Source organism: Epinephelus moara, chromosome 3 (genome assembly GCF_006386435.1).
Source record: "Epinephelus moara isolate mb chromosome 3, YSFRI_EMoa_1.0, whole genome shotgun sequence".
In the NCBI taxonomy this organism is placed as follows: domain Eukaryota; kingdom Metazoa; phylum Chordata; class Actinopteri; order Perciformes; family Serranidae; genus Epinephelus; species Epinephelus moara.
Window position 1 is genome coordinate 25,846,812 of NC_065508.1, and position 23,385 is coordinate 25,870,196.

Genomic DNA, 23,385 nt, shown 5'->3' on the forward strand with positions numbered 1-23,385 from the left:
TGTCCGTCCTGGAAGAGGGATCCCTCCTCAGTTGCTCTTCCTGAGGTTTCTACCGGTTTTTTTCCCCGTTAAAGGGGTTTTTTTTGGGGAGTTTTTCCTTATCCGCTGCGAGGGTCATAAGGACAGAGGGATGTCGTATGCTGTAAAGCCCTGTGAGGCAAATTGTGATTTGTGATATTGGGCTTTATAAATAAAATTGATTGATTGATTGAAGCAGCACACATCTAAGAGGCAGCTACAAAGACTGCGGACATGGCGCAGAAACAATGCAGATATAACTAATCTGGGGTTGTGTTATGTCCCCTGTCAAAGGGGGACTTAGACATAACATGCTGCAGCAATTTATTTAAATCTTTGATCCCTGAGAAAATTGTTGTGATTTCTTTCACAAACATGGAAAAAAAGGCAATGAGCAACTTGGTAAGAAATGTCCCCCAAAATTGCAAAAAAAACTAATAGATGCAGAAAAAAAAAAGATGGGAAAAAGCTAGGGAAAACTATATCATTTTTATTTAATTTTATTTCAATTAATTAATTAATTTATTTTATTTTATTCTTTAGATTTTTTTTAATAAAATTTAAGCACTTTTTCCACGTCATTTCCTTGTTTGTTTGTTTTTACATTTCTTTCTTTCTTTCTTTCGTTTTTTTTTTTACTGATTTTCTTGTTTTTAATTTTCTCTTTTTACGAATTTCTTCCTTCTTTGCTCATTGCCTTCTTAAGAAAGAAATCAAGCCAATTTGCTCAGGTTTCAAAGGGTTAACTTCAGAGTAGAGCAGTGCCCTAAACAACAAACAAAAATATGCTAATGGACCCTAAACTTACTTTGCAAAAACAAATGTGAAACAAAAGACAAATTTCTAATCTAAACTCCTACCACGTGAAACAAGAAAAGAACACAGTGATGCCAAACACAAAAAGGCTTCTTACTGTTACTAAATCTGTTTCAAGTGCTCTATTTACAGTGTCAAACAAAATAATGTAACCAACTAATAACTCAGTGTACACAGACTCGTTTACAAAGTCAGAAGTTTTTTCCTGCAGGTACTCACACACAAGTCCACGTTCACCGTTCTAAGTACTGGCTTCTCTGGAAGTGGTTGAGGTGAATGGAGGGAAGATCATCTGTCAGCTGTCATTTAAAAATCTTCTGTCATGCCCTGGACCAGTCCGGTGACAGCAATCTCTGCGAATTGTCCAATCAGCAAACACCACCTGCCTTGCAACATCCAATCACACTCAACCACATGCACACACCCTGAGGGGAGGAGAGAGAACACACACAGAGAGAACACAACAATAATGGCCTGCGTCACAACAGTTGGCGGTCACTCTCACTTTTGTCGGCAATACTATTTACAAACAGCAGCTGACAATTGCTGCATAGTGAACCTTTAAGTCAGGGGTGTCAAATATACGGCCCGGGGGCCAGAACCGGCCTGCCAAAGGGTCCAATCTGGTCCACTGGATGACTTTACACACCTAATAGTGATGCACTTGTGAAGGCCTAGAGGTGCCAGGTTTCAGGAGCAAGTTAAGAGGCTGCTTCAGAGGCTTTTCCATCCCGACCAAAATACACGTCTTTTCGTTCACTTAAATTTGGTGTGGTGATGTCAGGATTTCTACGCAGGAGTGGAATTGTTTAGAAAAATGCATGTTTGTTATTTATAGGGCATTATGCGATGGTTTTACTGGTCCTGCCCACCTGCGATCAAATCGGACTGCATGTGGCCTGTGACCTAAAAGAGTTTGACACCGCTGCTTTAAGTATATGAAAATGTGAAAAAATACAAAGTTAAAAAAGCGCTACTTTATGTACATTGCTTATGAAGCATAATTAATAACATGAGAGATTATGAAGATTTCATAGATTACTTGACTGAAACATCATCAAACTGTGTCCAGATATACTGTAATCCTGTAACACAGAGACTTTTATCGCCCATCAGATGGTGTAATGTTTCCATAGCGATGCTTCATTATAGTCTGTGGTGCATTATATGTTATTCATGCTGTGAAGTATCATGTCAACATGTGCCAGTGAAATTTCAAGAGGCTTCTCTTTGTCTTAGTATGTCCCATCTCTCTGTGTGTGGCCCTGACTGTGAGTGAGTGAAAAGGCCACGAGCCAGCCTGCAGTTTACAGTGTGTGAGAGAAAAGTGATCAGAGTGATAGTGACTTCCACCATGATAAAACTGGGTCAATGTAACCCCCACCCCCCTCCACCACAGGCAAGGCTGAAAAAGGAAAAAAAAAAAATGAGGATGTCATCACCAGCCTGTGTGCGTGGATATGAGCATGGGGACACTGGAGCGTGGTTTGCTTTCTCCATGGGTCGGTATCTGTGTTGTGTTGGGACTGAAGACATCCCCAGATTATTTTGACGTGTTCCTTCCTCCCCTGTAGTCTGTGCTTTACAGTGTCACGTTATAATCTTTCCCCCTGTATTTTCTCTCTACCCACTTTGTTTCTGTCAGCCAGTGTTGTCCTCACTATCTCTTCCTCTTAGTCCCCTTTTAACTTTTTGGTCTCCCTGAGAGATTCTTGATACGTGCGGCTTAAAGGGCTTATGGTTGAAATGAAAATCCACCCTAAAAAACACTGTTATCTATCTAAGATCTAAGATTGCTTTCAGACCTAGAGTTGTCTTGCTTTGGTCCGAATCAGGAACTAATTTTGTTACAATGGTGCATTATTGCCTAGAGTTGGTTCGTGCTCTCACGGCAGCATTTACAAGCGGACCAGATAAAATGACTTGTGCGAGAAAGCTGCTCTTGATTGGTCAGAATTTCCATGTGGGAAAAATCCAGGAAGTAAACAAAACATTGGAGAAGAGTACACTTGCAAGATAATGTCACAATGGAGGGACAACTACGCAGGTTGATTTTAGCGCAGCTCATCGTGGACTATATTGCTGTCATTGTTCATTTTAGTCAAACCATACAGTTTGAAAACGAGGCGCGGCTCCAACTAGAAAACAATGTTTTGATGCATTGGGATGTGCTGATGTGCATATTAAGGCAGTACAGGAGGAGGTGCACATTAATAATCCTCCAGGACTGTAACATACTCATGTTGAACCCAAACAATGTGTCATGTGACTGCAGTTGGTTCAGATCCAGGTCGGAACATGTTCTCACCACAGTTGGTTCAGATCCAGGTCGGAACATGTTCTCACCACAAAGGAACCGCACCAGTGTTTCTTTGTAACCAGACTGAGACCACCTCTTCGAGAAAGTCTCAGTCCGGTTGTTTTGGTGCGCAACCAAGTGTGAGAGTTATGTTCACACCTGCCCAAACGAACCGCACTTAGGGGGCAAACAAACTTGAGTTTGATTGAACTGAACCAAACAGGGCAGGTGTGAAAGCAGCCTAAATGACAAAAACAAAACAAAACTTAACATATTTTCTCACTTGCGTGGGTTATACAAATATTACTGGCTAATGATTATGAGGGTTATATACCAATTGTTGTGCATTGCATTTCCGGCTATGAGACATCAAGGGGCGTGACTGAGCGCTGGTACTTGACAACTTGGGAATGAAAACGGGTCGAATGAAGAGTCTATGGCCACGGGTTTCGATGTCCGCCTATCGAAAGTGCTTTTTTCTAAACTCACCAGCACAAGACAGAGATGCAAAAGCCTCAGCAGACTAGAATACCAAACAAACCAAATGCCAAATCTCTCACTCTCCTTCAAACAGAGCTCTAACTCCGTCTGTGCTTTGAGCTCAGTGCTAACATTAGCATGCTAACGTGCCCCCAGCTGACCTTAACAGCCATGCCGCTGGTGTGGCAAAAACTAAATTAAAGCCCTTTATCAACCAAACAACTGCTGGGTGCACAGAACATCTCAGATTGATTGTATTTAACAGTGTGTGTATCAGAGGGTGGATTTTCACTTTAACGACAATAATTTGTCATCTTTGAGAGCAGCCGTATAATGAACGCACCGAGTTACTATAAAAAGTCTAAAGTCCTGTAGTACACGGACCAACCTGTTAATAATAACATTAATCATAAAAGGCAATTTAATGATACAAAAACCCCTCCATATGTGTTTTGTTACAAAGCGCATATTCAGTTCATCTCTTTTTGCAGTGTCATGGTGAGAAAGCTTTCTCTCCAGCTGAGTCGTATTGTTGTGTGCGTGGTGACCTTCTGTTTATACCATGGCCTGGACAAATGCTCGTTTCTAATTGGCCCAAAGGATTTGGTTAAATTAGTTTATTCCAGAGGCAGGATGAAGAGGCCAGATGGCTTGGGGCAGGAAGTGTTTCATTTCAGGTAATCACATGGCTCTCCAGCATTAAATAGTATTCAAAGTGAAGAATCCCACTGAGCCATTAGCTAATTTTGGGAGTTGTTTTTCAGTGCAAACACATAAATGTATTAATATTTTGTGGTGCATGAACATAAAAGTGTATATATTTCAGAAGCATCCACAAACATGAGCTTGCAGTTTTAAAACCTCAGTGAAAATGCACAGTCTAGCTATGTTTTCCTATCAGCCTTGACACGGCTTATTATTTCATGTGACTGACCGCGTCTTGTTAAGAATAAGGAGTCATCAGAGGGATGAAGGTTGTTGCAGCTCATTTGATGCATCTTTTATAGCTGAGCTTTTAAGAAGCCTCAGGATTAGCTGGGATTATTTGCTGCTCACAGCAAACAGGTACACAGTCTTGCACCTTTGGGTTTTGAATTTTATGCCCCAAGGGTGTTCATTTAGCCGGGAAATAGTTTACATATTGATGTCAATGTCCTACAGATACAGATGAGCATTAAACGTCTGGCGAGCGGCCCTGGTATAAGCAGGTAACAGACTGTGACGTGCATGTTGAAATGGATTTGGCTAATGTAATCACTACACTGTTATCCATTCAAGTCAAACATGCACCTCAGTGGGTTTTCTCTTTATAGCCTATACGTTCTCCTTTCATTTGCAGCAAATGTGAAAGGAAATATGTGTGACATGTTAAAGGTCCAAAACTGATATTGTGGGTTTTGTATTTGTTCTTAATGTGCTGTGCAAAATAAGACACCTCAGAGATGACTTAGAAAACATGCAAAACTTAAAAATCTATTATTGTTGTCAAAGTGTGTTGTCATTCTTCTGGCAGATTTGGGGTTTCACTTTACATTTCACATAATTCATATTCATTCTTTTAAAGGAGCAGTGTGTAGGATTTAGAGGAATCTAGCAGTGAGGTTTGCAGCTGAAACTACTCCCATGCACCAAGCGTGAACTCCTGGTTAGAATTAATTCAGTATTCATAGTCCAGGATGTTTTTACAAAGAGCTGAGGTATCCACGGGGGTTTCCTCCTCTCCAAAACAAACAGACCCAGTGATTTACTCCGATAGAAACAGTGAATAAAGCAGTTCCACATTAAAAATCTGTGTTTTTCCGATGCTGTTTGGCTCATTGCAGATAGGCTGCTAGCCCAGCACCTGCTAAGGTGTGCTCACCTGTGTTCTCTGATAAGATCCTGGGACCAGTTGCACAAAACACCTTAAGAGTTCTCTTTAAGTATGACACTTAAGGTTTAATTTCTCCTCACTCTTAGGGACTTACGCAGTTGCACAGAATCCCTTAAAAGGTTTTCTTAGTTAAAGAAAAATGAATTTACTGCGCTGAAAGAGATTTAACAGCGGTACAAGTTTCCATGGAGATTGTTTGTTTACTTTAACTCATTCTTGTGATGCCTGTTACCATCTCACAAAGTTGGCTTTTAGTTATATAGCGAAAAAATGGCAGAAGAAATGAAGACGGGAAACCATATTGGTCAGAGGAGGAAAAGATTATACTTCTGGAGGAATACAATCATTTGATCCCCAAATACCAGAATACAGAAAATGATTATAGGAGGAAATTGCAATGAAAATTAAATCAGCCAAATCTATAGTGTAAATCAAAAGCGTATTCACTGGGTTCTCCTGGCCGCAGAACGCTCTTCTTGGAATGTGCTAGTTTATTTCATTTATCAACATAAAATCGGTCATGTTGCAGTGAACATAGAGTCAGAGATACCTTAAGTTTTTGTTTATTTACCTTGCTTTGGTCGCTAAGGTCTTTTGAGCAGTCTAGGGGTTCCTTAAGTATAAGACCAAGACAGGGAGAAAACCATAAATACTTGCATAAACATTTTAAGAAAACCTTAAGGAGAAGACTTAAGGGTGTTTTGTGCAACCTGCCCCAGACGTTCAGGAGGTTTTTGCCATGAGCCGGTTAAAACCAAAAACCAAAAACACAAAAACACAAAATAAAGCAGTTTCACATTTTAAAAAATGTAAAATAAAGCCATTGTTTAGTTTGTCCATTCTGGGCTACTGTAGAAAGATCGGCAGTGAAATATGGTGATCTCAAAGGATGGGGTTCCCGCTCCATATGCAGATATAAACATCTCATTCTAAGGTAATGAAAACATGGTGATTCTTATTTTCAGGTAATTATACTCTAAAGAAAACATACTTATTATGGGCTAGTATATTCCATTTCTGCAAATATATGTCTCTTAAAATCCTACACCCTGGACCTTGAAAAATTAATTGCACAATATCAAAACATACTATATCAACAGTAACAACAGCATGTGCTGTTTGTGTCTAAACAGGTGGAATGTAAAGTGTGCCCCACATTTCCAGTGTTTGTGATTTAACAGTCATTTCCTGACTACTTTCTTTTTGTGTCTCTCCTTCTTCATCGTACAGCTTTGCATAAACCCAGATGCCTCCCCTCCCTCTTGATGAGCGCATAGTGGTCATTCAGCGCCCTAAAAACTTAGCCCTGTGTGAGGCTTCCCCACAAACCATCCCGCAACATTCCTCTCAAATATCAGCCTCTTCCAATGGACACCCACCTCATCTCCACCCCTCGCAGTCCCATTTCTATCCACCCGCCTGTAAAGCTCTGACTCTGGAATGCAAGCGCAGATCCTCTCGTGTGCAGAAATTCAAGAGCGACCAGCCGGTCATCCCAGCAGGTGTCAGACACATCCCTAGCCACTGCCATAGCAATGGCACAGTAACTCTCGGCCCACGGCTGCCCTCCCACACACATACTATTGATATCAGGGTGACTGTGGACAAAGGAGGACGGGGAGGAGGAATCAGCAACTCGCTTGGGCGCAACGGAAGTGTTAAAGGCGGCAGAGGGAAATGTGCCTCTTCACAGTTGGATCAAGGACAATGTGAGAGAAAAACTGGAACTCTAGGGAGGCCAAGTGGAGCCGAACACAAGTCACAGCGAAGTCGCTATAGTCAGCTGTCATCTTCACCCGGAGGCGTCCTACAGTTTGTGCCGGCTCAGGCGCAGCAGCATAGGTGCAGGAGTGAAAAGGAAAACTCCAGTTTTTCTAACAGAAGTGACCAGGAATTTCCCTCTCTAGGTCACAAGAAGAATTCCAAACTGGGAACGGTCCATCAAAGCCATAACAGTCACAATCTGCCCTACCACCAAAACTCCGTCCCTGTGCCCCATGCCGCCATCCTAAACTCCAACTATCCGTCTTCCCCGCCCTCCCAACCCACCCATGTCCCGGTCTCATTTCAGCAACTCAGCCAGCCGCACCCGTCCCGCACCAGGGATCTCCGCCCTCACATTCTTCATGGTCTACCCCTCTCCCCCTGCTCCTCTCACGCTGGAGGCTTCCCCAGCCCTGACCACACCTGCACCATCGACTGCACCCACCCATTCAGTTGTGGCTGCTGGAGGTTGGTAAGATGCCGAGGTTGTAAGGGGCACTCTGCTAGCTGCCAAGGAGGTGGAGGAAGCTCTTCCACCTCATTCTCCTGTGTTCATAATGTCGGAGCAGTGAAGAGAGGTGCCAAAGATATGGGCCTGAGAAATCTGGGTGGGTGTCTCTCCACCGCCTCCACCTCCAACACCTCCTCTTCTAACAGCACTGTGTCAGACTGCCGAGCAAGCCTGTTCAAACCTCTCCGCTGTGCCTCCTGCTCTGGCGAGGCCGGAAACTTTGAGAGTCCTGCTATCCTTCGCAAAAAACTAGTAGGGGGATGCCTGCCCTGTACTCCCCTGTCCTCCTCGGCCCCTCTGCGGGCGATACAGAGCTGCGTCACAGGCTGCAACCCCAAAGCCTCTCAGACAGGCAGCTCCACCTGCAGCTACTGCAGCAGCGACCCCATAGTGGTGACATTCAACCCTCGCAGAGGCAAACCCCCAGGAAGAGGCATTGGAGCAGCTCATTCGATGGGTATGTTTCAAGCCGATGATGATGACTACAGCGTGCGTACTATCTGGCCTGAAGAACTGGCCAAGAAGATGACCCATTCTAAAGCCCAAAAGAATCACTGTGCCGGGATGGGAGTCGGAGTCGGGAAGACCTGTGCAACCAAGGCCCAAAATGGCAGTAACGGAACAGGCCTGGCACTCCTGGACTGTCAAAACCTCCAGGAATACGCACAGTCTCAGCTAACAGACCACGCAGGCAGACGACGGCTTCAGCAGGGGAAAATGGCTGCCTTTGATTTTATGGGCCGCAGGTCGGGATCTGGCTACGACGAAGGCCGTAACTCACTGAAGAGGCTCCTGAACAAAGCTGAAGACATAGGAACTGAGCAAGACGGAGATGTAGCATATCCACGTTCCCCCTCTCCACGCTCTGCATCCCCACCGTCACCTGTGTCCTTTTCGCCTCCGCCGTCCGCCCCTACCACACTCATCAAACCCAAACCTTGGCAGAGAGACAGGGAAGGAGGAGGACATTCCCTGCCATCGGCTCAGTCACTTCACCTGGCCCTTAACTCCCTGAACAGAGAGCAAGATGAGGAGAACAGCAGAAGTAAGAAAATCTGAAAATTCACCTGAGTGCAAGTCGTAAAATATACATTATGTTTATGCAGTAACTCATTTTCCACCGCAATCACTGACATAAATCTGGGTCATGTTGGGTTGAAGCCTTTTAGCAGTTTTTTTCCTTATATATACTGCAAATGTCCATCAACATAATCCCTGCTGGTTAGTTTTTAGTTAAAGTAGTTCGGCCTGTCTGTGTTTGGCATACGCTGTCATGATTCTGAGCTCGCTCCCCTTGATGTGTTAAATAATTTGCTGCGTTTTTAACGGATGCACACACATTTGGGAACATCCAGCCTCTTTGGATCTCAGCAAGTTGTTTCATTTAAGTCATAAAATAATCAAAGTGCTAATGGCCAGACCTCTTTTAAAATTGAAACAGCTAATTAGTGTTCCGACCAAAATGACCCATTTTTGAATCAGTGGTGATTTAATTACTTAAAAGTTTTGTTTGTTTGTTTGTCATCCGATGCAAATTATTAGTCTTGTAATTTCTTGCTTTGTGGCCACACTGACTGCAGACAATGTCTCTACACACTTTCTCTCCATCTCGTCTTCTCCCAGTGCACCTTTCTCTGCCGCTCTCCTCTTCTTTGCCGGCCTCTTTGTCTGATGAGACCGTGATGACCCCCGATGCGGAGAACGCCGTGGTCAGTCCCATCCTGCCCTTCCTGTTTCTGGGGAACGAGAGAGACGCCCAGGACTTGGACCTGCTGCTGCGCCTCAACATCGGCTACGTGGTTAACGTGACCACACACCTGCCCCTCTACCACGTCAACTCTGGGCTGCGCTACAAAAGGCTGCCCGCCACCGATAACAGCAAGCAAAACCTTCGACAATACTTTGAGGAGGTTTTTGAGTTCATTGGTGAGAGTTGCACCTCAGATCTTGTTTATTTGTGAGTTTTTTTCCATGACGAGTTCTACTCCAAAAGAGAAAAAAATCTGCAATGTGAACCAACCTGGTCTCACTCCAAAGTCATCAAAATCTGGCACTTAGGTAGTGATTTATGGCGTCAGACACTGACAAAAAAAGCTGTCCTTTAGCGTCGGCATAATATGGGTTGGTCACGGTTATAGTTTAACGGCGGCATCAGGGGGAAACGTGGTGGTACAAGAACGAAAGTTATGGTGGCGAAAGTATGGGTAGGGTGGGTAGGAGGGGTGGTGGATGGGTCCAGCAAACAATGACTTTCACCTGGGAGAGCGGTGTTCGTGTCCCGTAAGATTATAAAGCCAAACCCTGTTCATTTTTCCTAAACCACATAGGTTAGTCGTTGGAGGAAAAAAACGTCAGTTCACGTTGTTGCACTGATGAAGTGCATTTATTTTGACAGAGACTGTATGTAAATGGTAAATAAGACAATGCATGTAACAGGCAGTTTTCTCAGTACGTGAGTTTACGTTGTGAACAGCACACTTTAACTGTCAATAAGACAACTTTGGCCATTCCATTTGTTTTTACTGTCTCTCTTACATGACATACGCTTTAGTCTTGATTGGATCTTCAAGCACTTAAACAAAAAAAAAAAAAAGAATTTCAACTGCGTTATGTGAACTGCAAAAATTCTATTTCCTCACTTGGAGAAAAAATAAAGGTGGCAGAGCATCATTTTGGTGCGCTCCAGCAGCACTACACCTCTACTGTGTTCTTAAGACTCCAGCCTGTTCTTCTGTGTCCTAAAGATGTCACGCAAGCCCCGTTCAATGGACAGTAAGTGAGCTGCTGATGTTCCTCTGCATTGTCGGTAAAGAGGAAAGACAGTGAGAGATAGCTGAAGCAGTAACGTGACTGTTACGTCTTGTAAAAAGTCTGCCGACCTTAAGAGTAATATTGGGTTTAGGTACATGTCTGTATGGGTTAGGAACTGACATTCAATTGTACTATACCGAAAGTGTTTGGTGAAAACGCATTTTATGTCACCAGACTCCTTTCACAAAAACAGTACATTTACCAGCAGAACATGGGAGTTGCTTGTCTACTGCTGCCTCCATCGGTTAGTTAGTTTGTGTTATTGTGTGACTTTGGTGGTGTAAAGGGTATTTTGGATTCACCAAAGTCACAAAATAACACAAACAAACCAAAGCATCGAGGCAGCAGTAGGTCAGCAACTTCTGTGTTCTGCAAAGTAAAATTACTGCTTTTGTTAAAGGAGTCTGGTGGCTTCGCAGAGAGGATAGATAATGCATTCAGTTCCCTGAGTGAGGTAACTCAGTGAAAATGTTCTCAAATGTAGCATACACTTAACTAATATGATTTCTTTTAGGTGGCTAAAATACATTTTGCTGCAGCTCCCATCAACAGCAGTACATTGCTTAGATTCTGGGGTGCTTTTACCTCTTTAGTTTGGCAAATTGAGCTCATCTGTTTTGTTATTCTCATCCACAGAGGAGGCATATCAGAGTGGACAGGGAGTGTTGGTACACTGCCAGGCAGGCGTGTCCCGTTCTGCAACCATTGTCATCGCCTACCTTATGAAGCACACCCTCATGACAATGACAGATGCCTACAAATACGTGCGGAGCCGTCGCCCAGTGGTGTCCCCGAATCTAAACTTCATGGGCCAGCTTTTGGAGTTCGAGAGGGACCTCAACTCCGGGGTGACTCCTCGCATCCTGATGCCTAAGCTCAACGGTGTGGAGACGCAGGTGTGAGAAAGGTCAGGGGGTCAGGAGCGCCTAGGGTTCCTGCAGGTAACGGAGAGATTGATGAGCGTCAAAGAAAAGAGTGCAGCACATTGTAGAAGAGAGACATGATGAGAAATATTACAGTTGGAAAATGTTTGGCAATTAGTGCACTTTTAATACTGTGAAACACGAGACAAAAAGACTGGATGCTTCGTTTGTTTAAGTAGTAACTCTTAGACAACATGATTATCATCCAGTATACTGTTTATAAGATAATGTGCCAATATTTTGTAAAGATCTAACATCACTCTCAGATATCTCATTTCTTTTTTTTCTGATGCCTCTTCCTTTTTGTTCCCATCGTTTACATTCTAAAACACAAAGACAAACACAGTGACTTTGTCGCCATGAATCATAAATGCATGCACAATGGGTACGCAAACACGGAAAGGGTTCACTGGTTACGTCCTGCTTCATCTACAACACCTCTCTGACGTTTCCCAACACATGTAGCAACACACAGGTTCTTACAATGCACTTTACTTCCCATGCATTTGTTTCATTATCAGCAACTGAATTGTCACAAGGGTGAGAGGAATTCATCACACAGACCTCAGTCACTGTTTCTGGTTAATATTATCATGTATATGTTTTTTTTTCTATTTGCAATAGAGAGGCACGGACCGAGTAGAGACATACGTAGCATTAACCTTGGAAACTTAAGGGGTGAACAGCTCATGGAGATGTGTAAGAATGGTTTTATTTCAGTGAAGCGGCCTGTATAGGAGCTAAGATACTCACAGGGTTAGAGTTACACAATACACAACATAACACAGTATTAATGTGTGTGAATTAAAGCTACATCTGAATATGCAGGTTAACACACTGAAATAAGATCATTATAAACACATTTACTGCAGAGCTGAAACCACAATTCAACAGTACTTTCAGAGATTTCTTTATGCACACTATGATTTACAGTATATTTACCTAGAGGTGTGGGTTGGCAGGTTTCTTCCTGCTGTAAAAATGTGCTTTAAAACAACAGACCTTCTCCAACTGTGCACTATTTATGTTGTGGTTAATTCATTTGATAAATGCATATTTTAATTCATTTTTTTATAACCTAAAAAACTTGGTCTTGTTTGGTGTTTAGCATGAAACAGTCCTGTCATGGTGCACGAATAGATCTTTTACTAAATTCAAAAAGCACATGGTAGTTTGATTTACTGGAGGCGACACATTAAAAAGGCAACATTTACCCTCCTGCTTTATCTGTCTGGTCAGAGACATAGAGCTCAACTATTTGTTATGTGTTATGCTGAAGGAACTGTTTAAAACTACACAGTAAGCTTTAATTTTTATGTTATAAAGTGTTATCTCCCACAGCACCAGAAAGGGTCGGACAACCATGACCCAACTGAAAAATATGAGGTTTCACAGCTTACACTGTTTTTCCTAAATCATGAACACTGTTAAAGGAGCTGTACGCGACATTCACAGCATATCTGTAAATCAGAGTCTGATTAAGGTTGTCTGCACTCTGCACATGGTTCTCAACATAGAGTTAGCTAAGCCAGCGGCTAGCAGCAAACGGTGCTAACAGTGCAAACGGCACGAACAACGGCAACAGTGCCGACAGAGCTAAAGGTGTTAACCTGGGGGGAGCCTGACGGTGGGTGCAAGCTCCCGTGACGACGCCATGGGTTGGGGTGGTGTTAGCGGTAAGCACTGTACGAGCTCAGTGCAGAGCAGCAGCGATTAGCTCGCCAGTGGGATACACACACAGGGACTCACAAGCACTAACAGTTTTGCCAACTGACCATAGAATTAGTGACTTTTCAGACCATCTTAGCAATTTTATTTCTAAACATTGACTAGAGACAATTAGCAACTTCTTCTGGCCATCAGGAGAAAAGAGAGAAATATATTGTAATTCATTCCCATGGTGCTCAGAGTAATCGCAGTCCACAGCAGTAGGTGTGGATAAAACTGAAGTATAAATCCCACATAAGGCAGGAGTTGAAGAGACGCCACTCACCAGGGTAGTTCAGTTGTAGTCAGTTTCTATGGTCACACTGACGTTCTTGCCCGCTTGATTGGAAGAGTAAGAAAATGGTGCACTACAGTATAAGCACCATTACTGTCATGCCACTGAATCTAATTCAGCAAAGTTTTAATAGAGTGCCGTAGGGATGACGTTTTTCTGGAGGCTGCCACAGAAGTTAGCGTTGCCCTGGTTCCTTTGACAAAAAGCTCTTTCCACTGAATTTTAGATTATTGCAGACACCAAAATGCAAATAAGCATTTGACGTCATCTGGCAACTTTTAGCGACTTTTGGAACTGGTGCTAGCTACTTTCATAAGTGAAGAGTTGGCAACGCTGTGCACAAACTGGGGACTGTCTACCAGGACAATGAACAGAGAAGCTCAGATTTCAACACACAAAGAGGGAGTGTGACACTATATTTTTACATAGCTGCTATATGAATGCTCTGAATGTCATATACAGCTCCTTTGAAGCCAAATCTTTACATTTTGTTATTTTAATACCTTTGTGGAGGAGCTGAAAGACTGTTTTTTAGAGGTGGTGATGCCTGGTAGCTGATTTGTTGATGTCTGTTGTTACTCCCTAACTGTTCGTTTGCCTTACTGTCCTTACTGAACTTCTTAACTGTGTCCCTCATGACTATGCATTATTTTTATTATTATTATGAAGGCTTTGGTTTGATCGGAGAAGGTTGATTCACTGTGAACTCTTCCACTGTTAAGGTCGAGGCCTATTCTATTCACATTCAATTACAGTTATAGGTCCTGTGCAGCCAATGTGCTCAGTCAATCTTCTGGTTGGAGGTTAAAACAAATCATCACTTAACATAGGAGGACAAGAAATATGGGAAGTATCTTCTTATTATAAAGCAGTTACAAAACTGGCTGATGAATCAATTATAATGTGCCGTCAGTGCAGATTGAGAAATGTGATGCACACTGCAATTATCCAGCTTTTCAAAGCATTGCTCTTCCTGTTAAACCTCCATATTATATCAGTTCATTCACTCCATAGGGAGAATCAGTGATTGGTGGAGAACTGATGTTTTCGTATCTGCTAGCTGGGGATGAGAATTATTTTTGCACATTTTCTAAACTGATGCCATATACATTTTTTGATAGCATGCAGTAATTCATGACTAAAGCATTTGCAAAAACATTTTTGCTGGCATTAATTGTTAAACATTGTCAAATATGACATACTTGTAAGGAACGATTCAGGTGTAGGGAGAGGGGACGTTTGTGCTCTTAATATTTTATTTATGTGTTTTCTTCTCTTAGACAGAGGAAATAAACGGTTGTGCAGTCTGACAGAGAGACAATGGGATAGCCCAGAGATTTGGAACCCATCTATTATTGATTAAAGCTCACCTGACAAGGGTACAGCTTCTGTGTCCATAACAACCCAAACAAATGAAAATTCAAGTATAAGGTGACTGAAAACAAGCTTTTACACTCGAGTTACAAATTCACAAGCTGTGTTAGTATTTTTTTTCTTATTCTTGTAGTATGTTAACCAAGTTGCCCCTTTTCCAGATTTTAACAAAAAGCCCTGTCCCAAGTTTATACAACCAAAATGCCTTCTGTTTAGCCTTGTGTAATCTGGTCCCCCTTGTCGTCATTATGAATATGACTTTGTAAAATGATCTTGAATTTTGCTTGTTGGATTTATTTAAGTGACTTTGATATAGGCGATATATTTTTCTACAGTCAAACTTCTTCATCCGAGTTACTGTAACTGTGTATTTACAGTTTTTTACATGAGTCTTTGTTTTATATGAAGGGCCGTTCAGACAGAATGCCATCTTCCAACTCTGCAGTGACAGTTAAGGGCCCATGTCCACTGAAGCGTTTTTTTCCTGAGGCCAGCGTTATTTTTAAAATTCTTTTCAATGGGAATTCCACGTGTGTACACTACGTCCCAACCCTCACCTATGGTCATGAGCCTTGGGTTGTGACCAAAAGAATCAGATCACAGATACAAGCCACCAAAATGTGTATCCTCGGTAGGGTGACTCAAAGCCCAGCTCTGATTTATACTTGTGTGTCAGCTTTATGCAGAGCTGTAACGTTTAGTTGAATCACCCAAAACACACATTAAACACACATTAAACATGGCTTAATAGCGACAGTTGCAAACACAAGTACACAAATCAGCTTCACTATAACTCGCAGCATTGACAGACAAAGTACTTGTCTTTATCTGGACACATTTTCCCCACAAATACAACATGCTAATGTTTTTAGCACACGTCTATGGCATTTTACATTGTATGAAGTAGCCTAGCAGCTAGCAGACTTTTCCTCTACTCATATGAAGGCAGAGACAACAGAAACATTTAACAAAGGTAGCATTACAAAATTCGGCTCCATTACAACTCACAAGGTTCACTGACAAAACAACTGTCTTATACTGAAGACATTTTCCAAACAAATATGACATGCTAATGTTATTAGCACGAGTCTATGGCATTTTACATTGTATAAATTAGCCTAGTGATTTCCTCTACTCATATGAAGCCAGGATAAATCACACACAGGACTTAAAATGCTATTTTTGTGGAGGCTTTACTGTCTTCACAATTTATTGTTTCTTATCTGTGAAAATAAAGTAAATAAAAATTTCGTTTCCACTGAGGGAAATGGTTTCAGCTTACAAAAATAGACAGGAGGTCTGCGTCACCGCGATGTGTAGTTACATTTCTAAGGTAGGTGCATGTCAGGCTACGGTGTAGGTACAGCGTAAATTTGACGCTGAAGTATAAATCACGTAGAGATAGGGTGAGGGGCACATCCAACTGATAGGAGGTCTTGAGTACCTTGCTCAGCCTGCTGCCCCGCTGACCCGGCCCCGGATAAGCAGATAAAAATGGATGAACGGATGGATAGCAACCAGTAGCAGCCAAAATGTCCAAGCTAAATAATGTTGCACCTTCAAAGTGTTCTCAAGTGCTCCCAGCCTGGCGTTCTTCTCAAGGACCGCCTGGCGTTTTCAGCTGGGAAAAAACAAAAAACGCTTTGGTGGACACGGGGACCTAAGGATCTTGAGCGGTGCTTTGCGTTGCAGTATTTCACTGTTATCAGACCCCAGTAAACGTGGGTCAACATGCCGCATTCCTGTTTTTACCTCTCGCCTTTATTTCAGCTGGAGAGACTTCAACCAAACATGCTGTTCACTCCTTTGGTCTCTCCAGCTCAGCTCCCAGTAGGTGTATTATTAACCTTTGAAGAGGGCCTGATGCTACTGCTCCTTGATTTTTTTTATACAGACTTTATATGCAAAATGGCTGTCGAAGCAATTTCTTTAACTCCAGGCTGTATGGATTTGCTGTGCAGTTGAGTCAGTGCTGACCTCAGACGTTTGTACTCGAGAGACACATCGAAGGAAACATTTTTCTCTTTAATTCATATAAACTGAAGGGCCAGTGTCTCTGTGAGTGTCAGTGTCTGTAAAAAAAAAAAATCCTTCTGTTTGTGTTTTGCACATGAAAAGAGGAAAGTTGTAACAGTGTGTATGATAAGGTTTTGAGAACATTGTATATCCATGCATTGCTTATTTGTGGGAACTTAATTATTCCTGTTTGTACTTTATTGCTCATTTTTAAACATTGTGTTATTTCCTGTACCAAATATTGAATTCAAGGATATTGATGATGATGATGAGACGATTCAAGAAAAAAAGCAGATCACCTCCTTCCTTCCTAACGGGGGTAAGAACTCTTCAGGTATGACTATCATAGTAATGCTGTGCTGTTTCACCCCACCGCCCCGCCTCCTCCAGAGACCCAGAAACTCATGTTATCTAACCTGTGATGCTCTTCCTTTTCATGATGGATTGTTTCTCTTAAGCAAATGTAATATTTTCATATTGTAGTAACTGGTCCGTTGTATTTAGACAATGTTTTTACCTATACTCTTCATAATTCTTTGAGGTGCACTGTGACTAATAACAATGCTGCTATATCACAAAGACTTTTCTTTTGTACGTCACATTTAGCCGATGCAAATATCGCTAATGGTGACGGTTACAAAGTGGGCTCGAATACGGAGGCCCTGCTTACATTGTTCCAATTCAATCCAGGCTTTATTATTGTGCTGCCCTCAGTGCAGTGTATTAATCTCAGAGTGACTGTGTGTGCACAACCGTAGGATCTGTAGCTCTTCCTGTTGGTCTTCCTTTACAAGCATGATAGAAAGAAAAGAGAGCGTAAAATGTAGCGGTGAAAAAGCCCATCTCATTGCTCACTGTGGTTCAATAAAACTGTGAGGTTGCTTTTTCTGCACCAGTGTTGATTTTGTCAGCAATTTTGTCTAGGTTTTATGATTGACTTGAGTTACAGTATATAAGAAGAAATGTCCATGTATAGGAGCATTTGAAAATGTATGTATATTTGATAAACTCTAGATTCTGTCCTCTATTAGCATTTATCTGAGAAATACAAGGATCAAATGACTTAAAAACTGTCAAGTCCTGTGACTGAAATTATGACAAGATGCATATTTGTATCACATGTTGCTGTGTATAATGTTGCTATGTACAGTGCGTTGTTGACATGTGCAGATTTGCTTTATGACAAAAAACATCAAACACAAGATTGAACACAGATTTTAAAACAATTCTTATTATTTTCTGGCCATGCTAGTGGGCCACCACTTTGGTCCTGACTGAAATATCTCAAAAATTATTGGATGCATTGCCATGAAATCTTGTACAGGCATTGAGAGAGATGGCTTCAAACCCAAACACCAGGCTTTAAAGCCAGTTTGAGGTAATGGCCAAACTGTCTGTCATGTGATTACACTGGGCCCAAAATGACTTCTAATCGACTTATATAGTGATATTTGTGAGCGTCACAATCCCCACAAACTCATTAGCAGAATGCTAAACCAAAAGTAAGCTGCTCGACTGGCTAAAGTCTCTCATACACCTGCACTACGGGTCCAGCAAACATATTCAAACTTCGACCTTGTTACACATCGACGTTTGGTCATACACTTTCCACGTTGAGATACGACGTGCAAGGTACTCTGGGTGTGTTGGTTGTTGATGTTCTGGGACGCTGTGTCAAGTTCTGCCGTTAGATGCAGTGTCTGTTTTCAAAATTTAACGTGCATACAGTCTCTTTTAAAATAAACCCAATACATTGGTACAACACCACCAATTGACTTTTTTTCCTTCAACAGCAAACACATGGTTGGGTTTAGGAAAAAAAGAACAGGGTTTGGCTTTAGAATCTTATGGAAAGCCAACACTGGCCTCCCGGGTAAAGGTTGGTGGTTGTTGGACCTATCCATCACCACTCCCACCTGCTCTACTTGGTCTTCCACTGCCTTAACTTTTGTTTTTGTGCCGCGCCGTTTCCCCCTGATGCCGCCATTAAACAATTAGGGAGACTGTCTGCGTATCTTGCTGATGTAAAAGGACCTCCTTTTTTTGTCGATGTGTGATGCCGGAAGTCACTGACCAAGCGATGGATTTCAACAACTTCGGAGTGAGACTAAGTTGGTCCAACAATGCGGAAAATCTGGCTAATTTTAGACCTGGAAAGTTGCCTCTAAAGCTGTATCCAGTTCTCTTTATACATTCATGGATGTCTTTGTGATCCCCTGACACCTCATATCGTGCCACCATGGGGTTGACCGATTTTATTTTTTTTACTAATAAAGCAAAACAGCTATTGGATGGATTGCCATGAGAGACAGACATTTTTGTATGTAGCGCTTTGTTTATCGTATACCTGGTGACGAAGCAAATACCTGCAAAAGTAATTCCTCTGAGCCTCAGCTCTACTTTGGTTTAGTGCTAATTTGCAAATGTTAGCATGCTAACACATTAAACCAAGATGTTAAATATATACCATGCTAGCATTGTCACCGGGGCTGGTATCAGTACTTAATTTCTTGAAGGCATTGACCGAAATAACCCAATATCAGGTGTTAGCACAACTTCACCAGTCAAGATCCTTATTGTGCTGGGGGCCTGATCCTGGACCACAGTGACTCCCCGCTGAAGGGGCAACCTTTCTTTTGCTGCCATCTCTGGAGTTGAACAGTCAGTTCAACATCTGCCCGGTTAGCACGAGTCAATCCCACGACCCATCGGCTATCGTCTGAAGATGATAAGCCTCTGAGGGCGAGGGCAAATATTTCGGACTTATCTGGTGTAGCCAACGGATATCTGGACCAGGACTTCCTCTTCTGTGCTCAAGTCATTTTGGCCAATCTCTATAAACAGATATCTGCATATAAATGCGTAGAATTGTTTTTTAAAGCTAATATAAAGCTAACTCGCCGTCATATGATAGTCGATGGTTTATGAGATTGTATTTCAGCCAAAGCGTTCTGCCTCTCCACACAGACTCTTTACATGCCGTTCAGATGTGATTGGTCAATACTACTCTCACTACAAATGGACTAAAAACTGAAACCAGAAATCTTTCGATACCAAAATTTTGTCCTGTCTCCTACAGATTCTGCATATATATGTATAACTTGTTTATATAGATTAAGCACAAGCCTACACTGCAGCAGCATCTAACATCAAACACTGAACCGTTAAATGGTCCCACCAAACTGTCACTATGTGCAGGCAGACTCTCACCAACTGTCTCTAGCGTGGAGCTCACAATCCCCCAGCAGCAGCTATGACCTATACAGTCTGTGGAAAGGTGAAGTTGAGAGAGGGCATGTGAGGATGCTGACATTTAACTCAAAGCACCACTGTGCTGAAGCCCACTAGCATGGCTGCACACACCTTTTTTTCTATCATGAGAATTTAACGCCACATACAAGCATTACTGTGATACAAATCTGCACATTTTAACACGCACTCACAACCTGCAAATGTTTCAGTTGCATGACTTCAGCTGATTTTAGCTCAGTTTTTTTTTTGACAGTAATTCCGTGGTGTAAATGGTAAAAAGATATTTTGTTGAAATTCAGCAGCATTTATATCCAGTATATGTAGTTGATCTCATGTTACAATGTGATGTCAAGTACTTTGAAATAGAATTGGTTGACGAAATTAATACTGAACAACAACAATGCCTATTACAATGTCAGTAATACAGACAAAGTTATAAACCAACATTCATAGGCTAGGGAAAGATGAATTAGGGGCCTTTTGTATTTTTTATGTTTGCTTTTGAGGTTATAAAATATGTTTGGACCTAGTTATAATTTGCCTCCTTATACAGCAAAATATATTCTTAGCGTACGGGCTTTGGACAGTATAAACTTTAAGAATCTAGAGTTGATTTGAAACATAAAAGCCCCGAAAACATGCATCTATATATCATGTTGTAGCACAAAACAATATGCAAAACGTCAAATGGAGTTATACTGAAATATGCTTCAGATAATCTTTAGCAGTCTCCAGCCAGTGTCAAGATTATTATCTCAAATACACACCGGCCTTCCATGCATCCATGACAGAAGAATTACGTTTAGAAGTTTGAGGAGTCGGATGTAGATGGCGAGAAAAGTGCCGTGTGTGGAAATCGATCATCGGTTTAAATGTGTGACTATACTTTGCTGGCATGACGTCAAACTCCCAGCCAGGCAGAACAGTTGTGCAATACATAGCCACACTAGCTGCATGAAGAGGTTTGAGGAGGTGCTCTCTGCCTGAGTGACAAACTCAGCTCACACATGTACTTTCTCTTCCATTTCTTACATGTCTGATTAGCAGCAGCAGCAGCTCTGATTAATCTGGTTCCTGTGTTGGTGACATGACTGATGCTTTCCCATCAAGTGATTTAATTGCTGTCTTGTCTTCTCTTTTTGTTGGTTATAGCTGAATATGATAATGTTACCATAATAGCATCCTAAAGTGTGCAGTACAAAACCTGATGGCTGGATTGTGAAGTTGTTCTCCATGTTAATTTCTAGTAAACACACTGGAACTGGCTCTTTTCATTAAAAAACATGAGGAAATAATCATTCCCAGGAGTGTTTGTTGTTGTGATTTTTTCCTGTGAGTGCGCTGAAAGCTTCGGTGGGCTCAATAAAAACACACACTGTGATAGGCTGAAGCTCACCAGCACTCTGAATGAAGGCAGGAGTGTCTATTTGGAAAGTATTGAGCGGTGACATTGCCGTCAATACAAATGGCCAGTTGCAATTGATGATTCAGATGATCGCCCCACCCAGATCTGCTCTCCACATCATTACATAAGAGCTGGTTTAGGATTCACAGCTGTGTGATTGAGCACCCAGGGCGCATCGATCAGTGAGAGAGGTTAAAACTAACTCACTGCCTGGCAATAACTACTGCAAATAAAAAGCATGAGTGGTGCAGAGCAGTACTGCGCTGAGTATATTTAACTGTGAGGATGAGGCTTTAACTTTATAATGACTCCAATCTCCAGTTTTTCTGTTTAACCTCAACTATGTTTCCATTTTTAGTTGTGCTCGGGGCATTGTTCGAGGGACAGCAATGTCGCTCTGCCAATCAATCTACAACTTCAGTCCATACTAAAATATCTCAACAACTATTGAATGGGTTGCCATGTAAGTTTGTACAGATCATGGTTCCCAGATGATGAACCCCACATACTGTAGCGATCTCCTGACTTTTCCTCAGGTGCCACCATGAGGTTCAAATTTGTGGTTTTGAGTGAAATATCTCAAGAACACTGAGATTAAATTTATTTCAGATATTCATGCCCCCCTCAGGATGAACTGTAATAACTTTAGTGATGATGTTTTTTGGTGGGCGGGGCTTAGCTGGAGGCAAAACAGTTCTCCATAGACATTAGCTAGCACTAGCAGAGATATTGGATAAAGCGAGATACCCCACTGTAGACTTATCCAATGTTAAAAAAACAGTTACTCTTCCTGTCTCCTAAGTGGGCGTGGTTAGATCTCCCTCCAATCAGAGCCTGTTCTCCCTCAACCGCCCCCTCCCCACCACCGTGTTGAACAGAGGCTCTGTGGATGTCTGTGTATGCGGATCGAGAAGCAGGTGGAATGAAAATACATTCTTCCTATTATTGCAGCCTATTGCTGCACAAAGCTTGGGCATTTTTTATTTATTACTAGCGGTAAATAACTGTTTGTAAGCTAACTGTGATTTTACCGCCTGTTTATCAAGATCACAAGATCTCGCGAGAACTTGTTTTCTGAGACGGACAGGGCTCAAACAAAGTTAATTTTCTCTTGATCTGTGCGGATGAAAAATGCAGCTTTAGTGTCAGAATGTTGGTAAGATGTGTGGCTTGTGGAAAACGAACCCAATATTTACTTTAGTGACTATAGGGCGAAAGAATTGACCATAAATTGTGATCACGTTCATTTTCCTCATTGACGACAATACATTCAGAGCTGCCGCAAGTCTCCTACGGGGGCGTGGCGCCGACGTCACTGAATCAGGAAGTGAGCTGAGTGGGGTATCTCGCTTTATCCAATATCTCTGGCACTAGCTAGCAAGTTCTGTTGGCTTGTTTTAGACAATGGAGCAAGATGATGCGAGTGCTGCATTTAGAAATACTAATTTCAAGTGCTGGAGTGCTGGCACAAACTGGACCATTCGTAAATTTGGAGCACTGTTGGAATGTACTGAGTAGCAGAGCGCTGAGCGAAGTGAAAGTGTGATTAACCTAACCGTTCATTCATTCATATAGCAATATAACGCTCCATTTTTTCGACCAACAAGGCTCTCATTTTAGTGTAGCGCATCAGACTGAATTTACGAACGAACCATGTTGGGTTACTCACTCTCCGGGACCGCAAGTGTTACTTGAATAAGTAAACACTGACCAGCAAGACCAGACTGGCCGACCTGTATGCTCTTACTCAGTGGATGGATGATGTCACAGGAAGTTTTGTGGTTGGTTACTATGTCCATCTCACAAAGGAGGACAACACAACACACGGTTTGCTGCAGTTT

General features: G+C 42.1%; 1 protein-coding gene across 1 annotated transcript; it reads left to right on the forward strand.

Moving 5' to 3' along the window:
- The first annotated feature begins 661 nt into the window (after window positions 1-661).
- si:dkey-175m17.7 (uncharacterized) lies at window positions 662-21,433 on the forward strand. The gene is made up of 4 exons (XM_050034314.1): window positions 662-2,336; window positions 6,717-8,806; window positions 9,385-9,687; window positions 11,209-21,433. The coding sequence occupies exons 2-4, from the start codon at window positions 6,733-6,735 to the stop codon at window positions 11,472-11,474; spliced, it is 2,643 nt and encodes an 880-aa protein (XP_049890271.1). The 5' UTR covers window positions 662-2,336; window positions 6,717-6,732; the 3' UTR covers window positions 11,475-21,433.
- The last annotated feature ends 1,952 nt before the right edge of the window (window positions 21,434-23,385 follow it).

Bases quoted from the DNA above. Each gene is read 5' to 3' on its own strand.
- si:dkey-175m17.7 (XM_050034314.1), top strand. From the start codon at position 6,733: ATGCCTCCCCTCCCTCTTGATGAGCGCATAGTGGTCATTCAGCGCCCT. The intron at 8,807-9,384 runs GTAAGAAAATCT...GTCTTCTCCCAG, and splicing joins AGATGAGGAGAACAGCAGAA to TGCACCTTTCTCTGCCGCTC. The intron at 9,688-11,208 runs GTGAGAGTTGCA...TCTCATCCACAG, and splicing joins GGAGGTTTTTGAGTTCATTG to AGGAGGCATATCAGAGTGGA.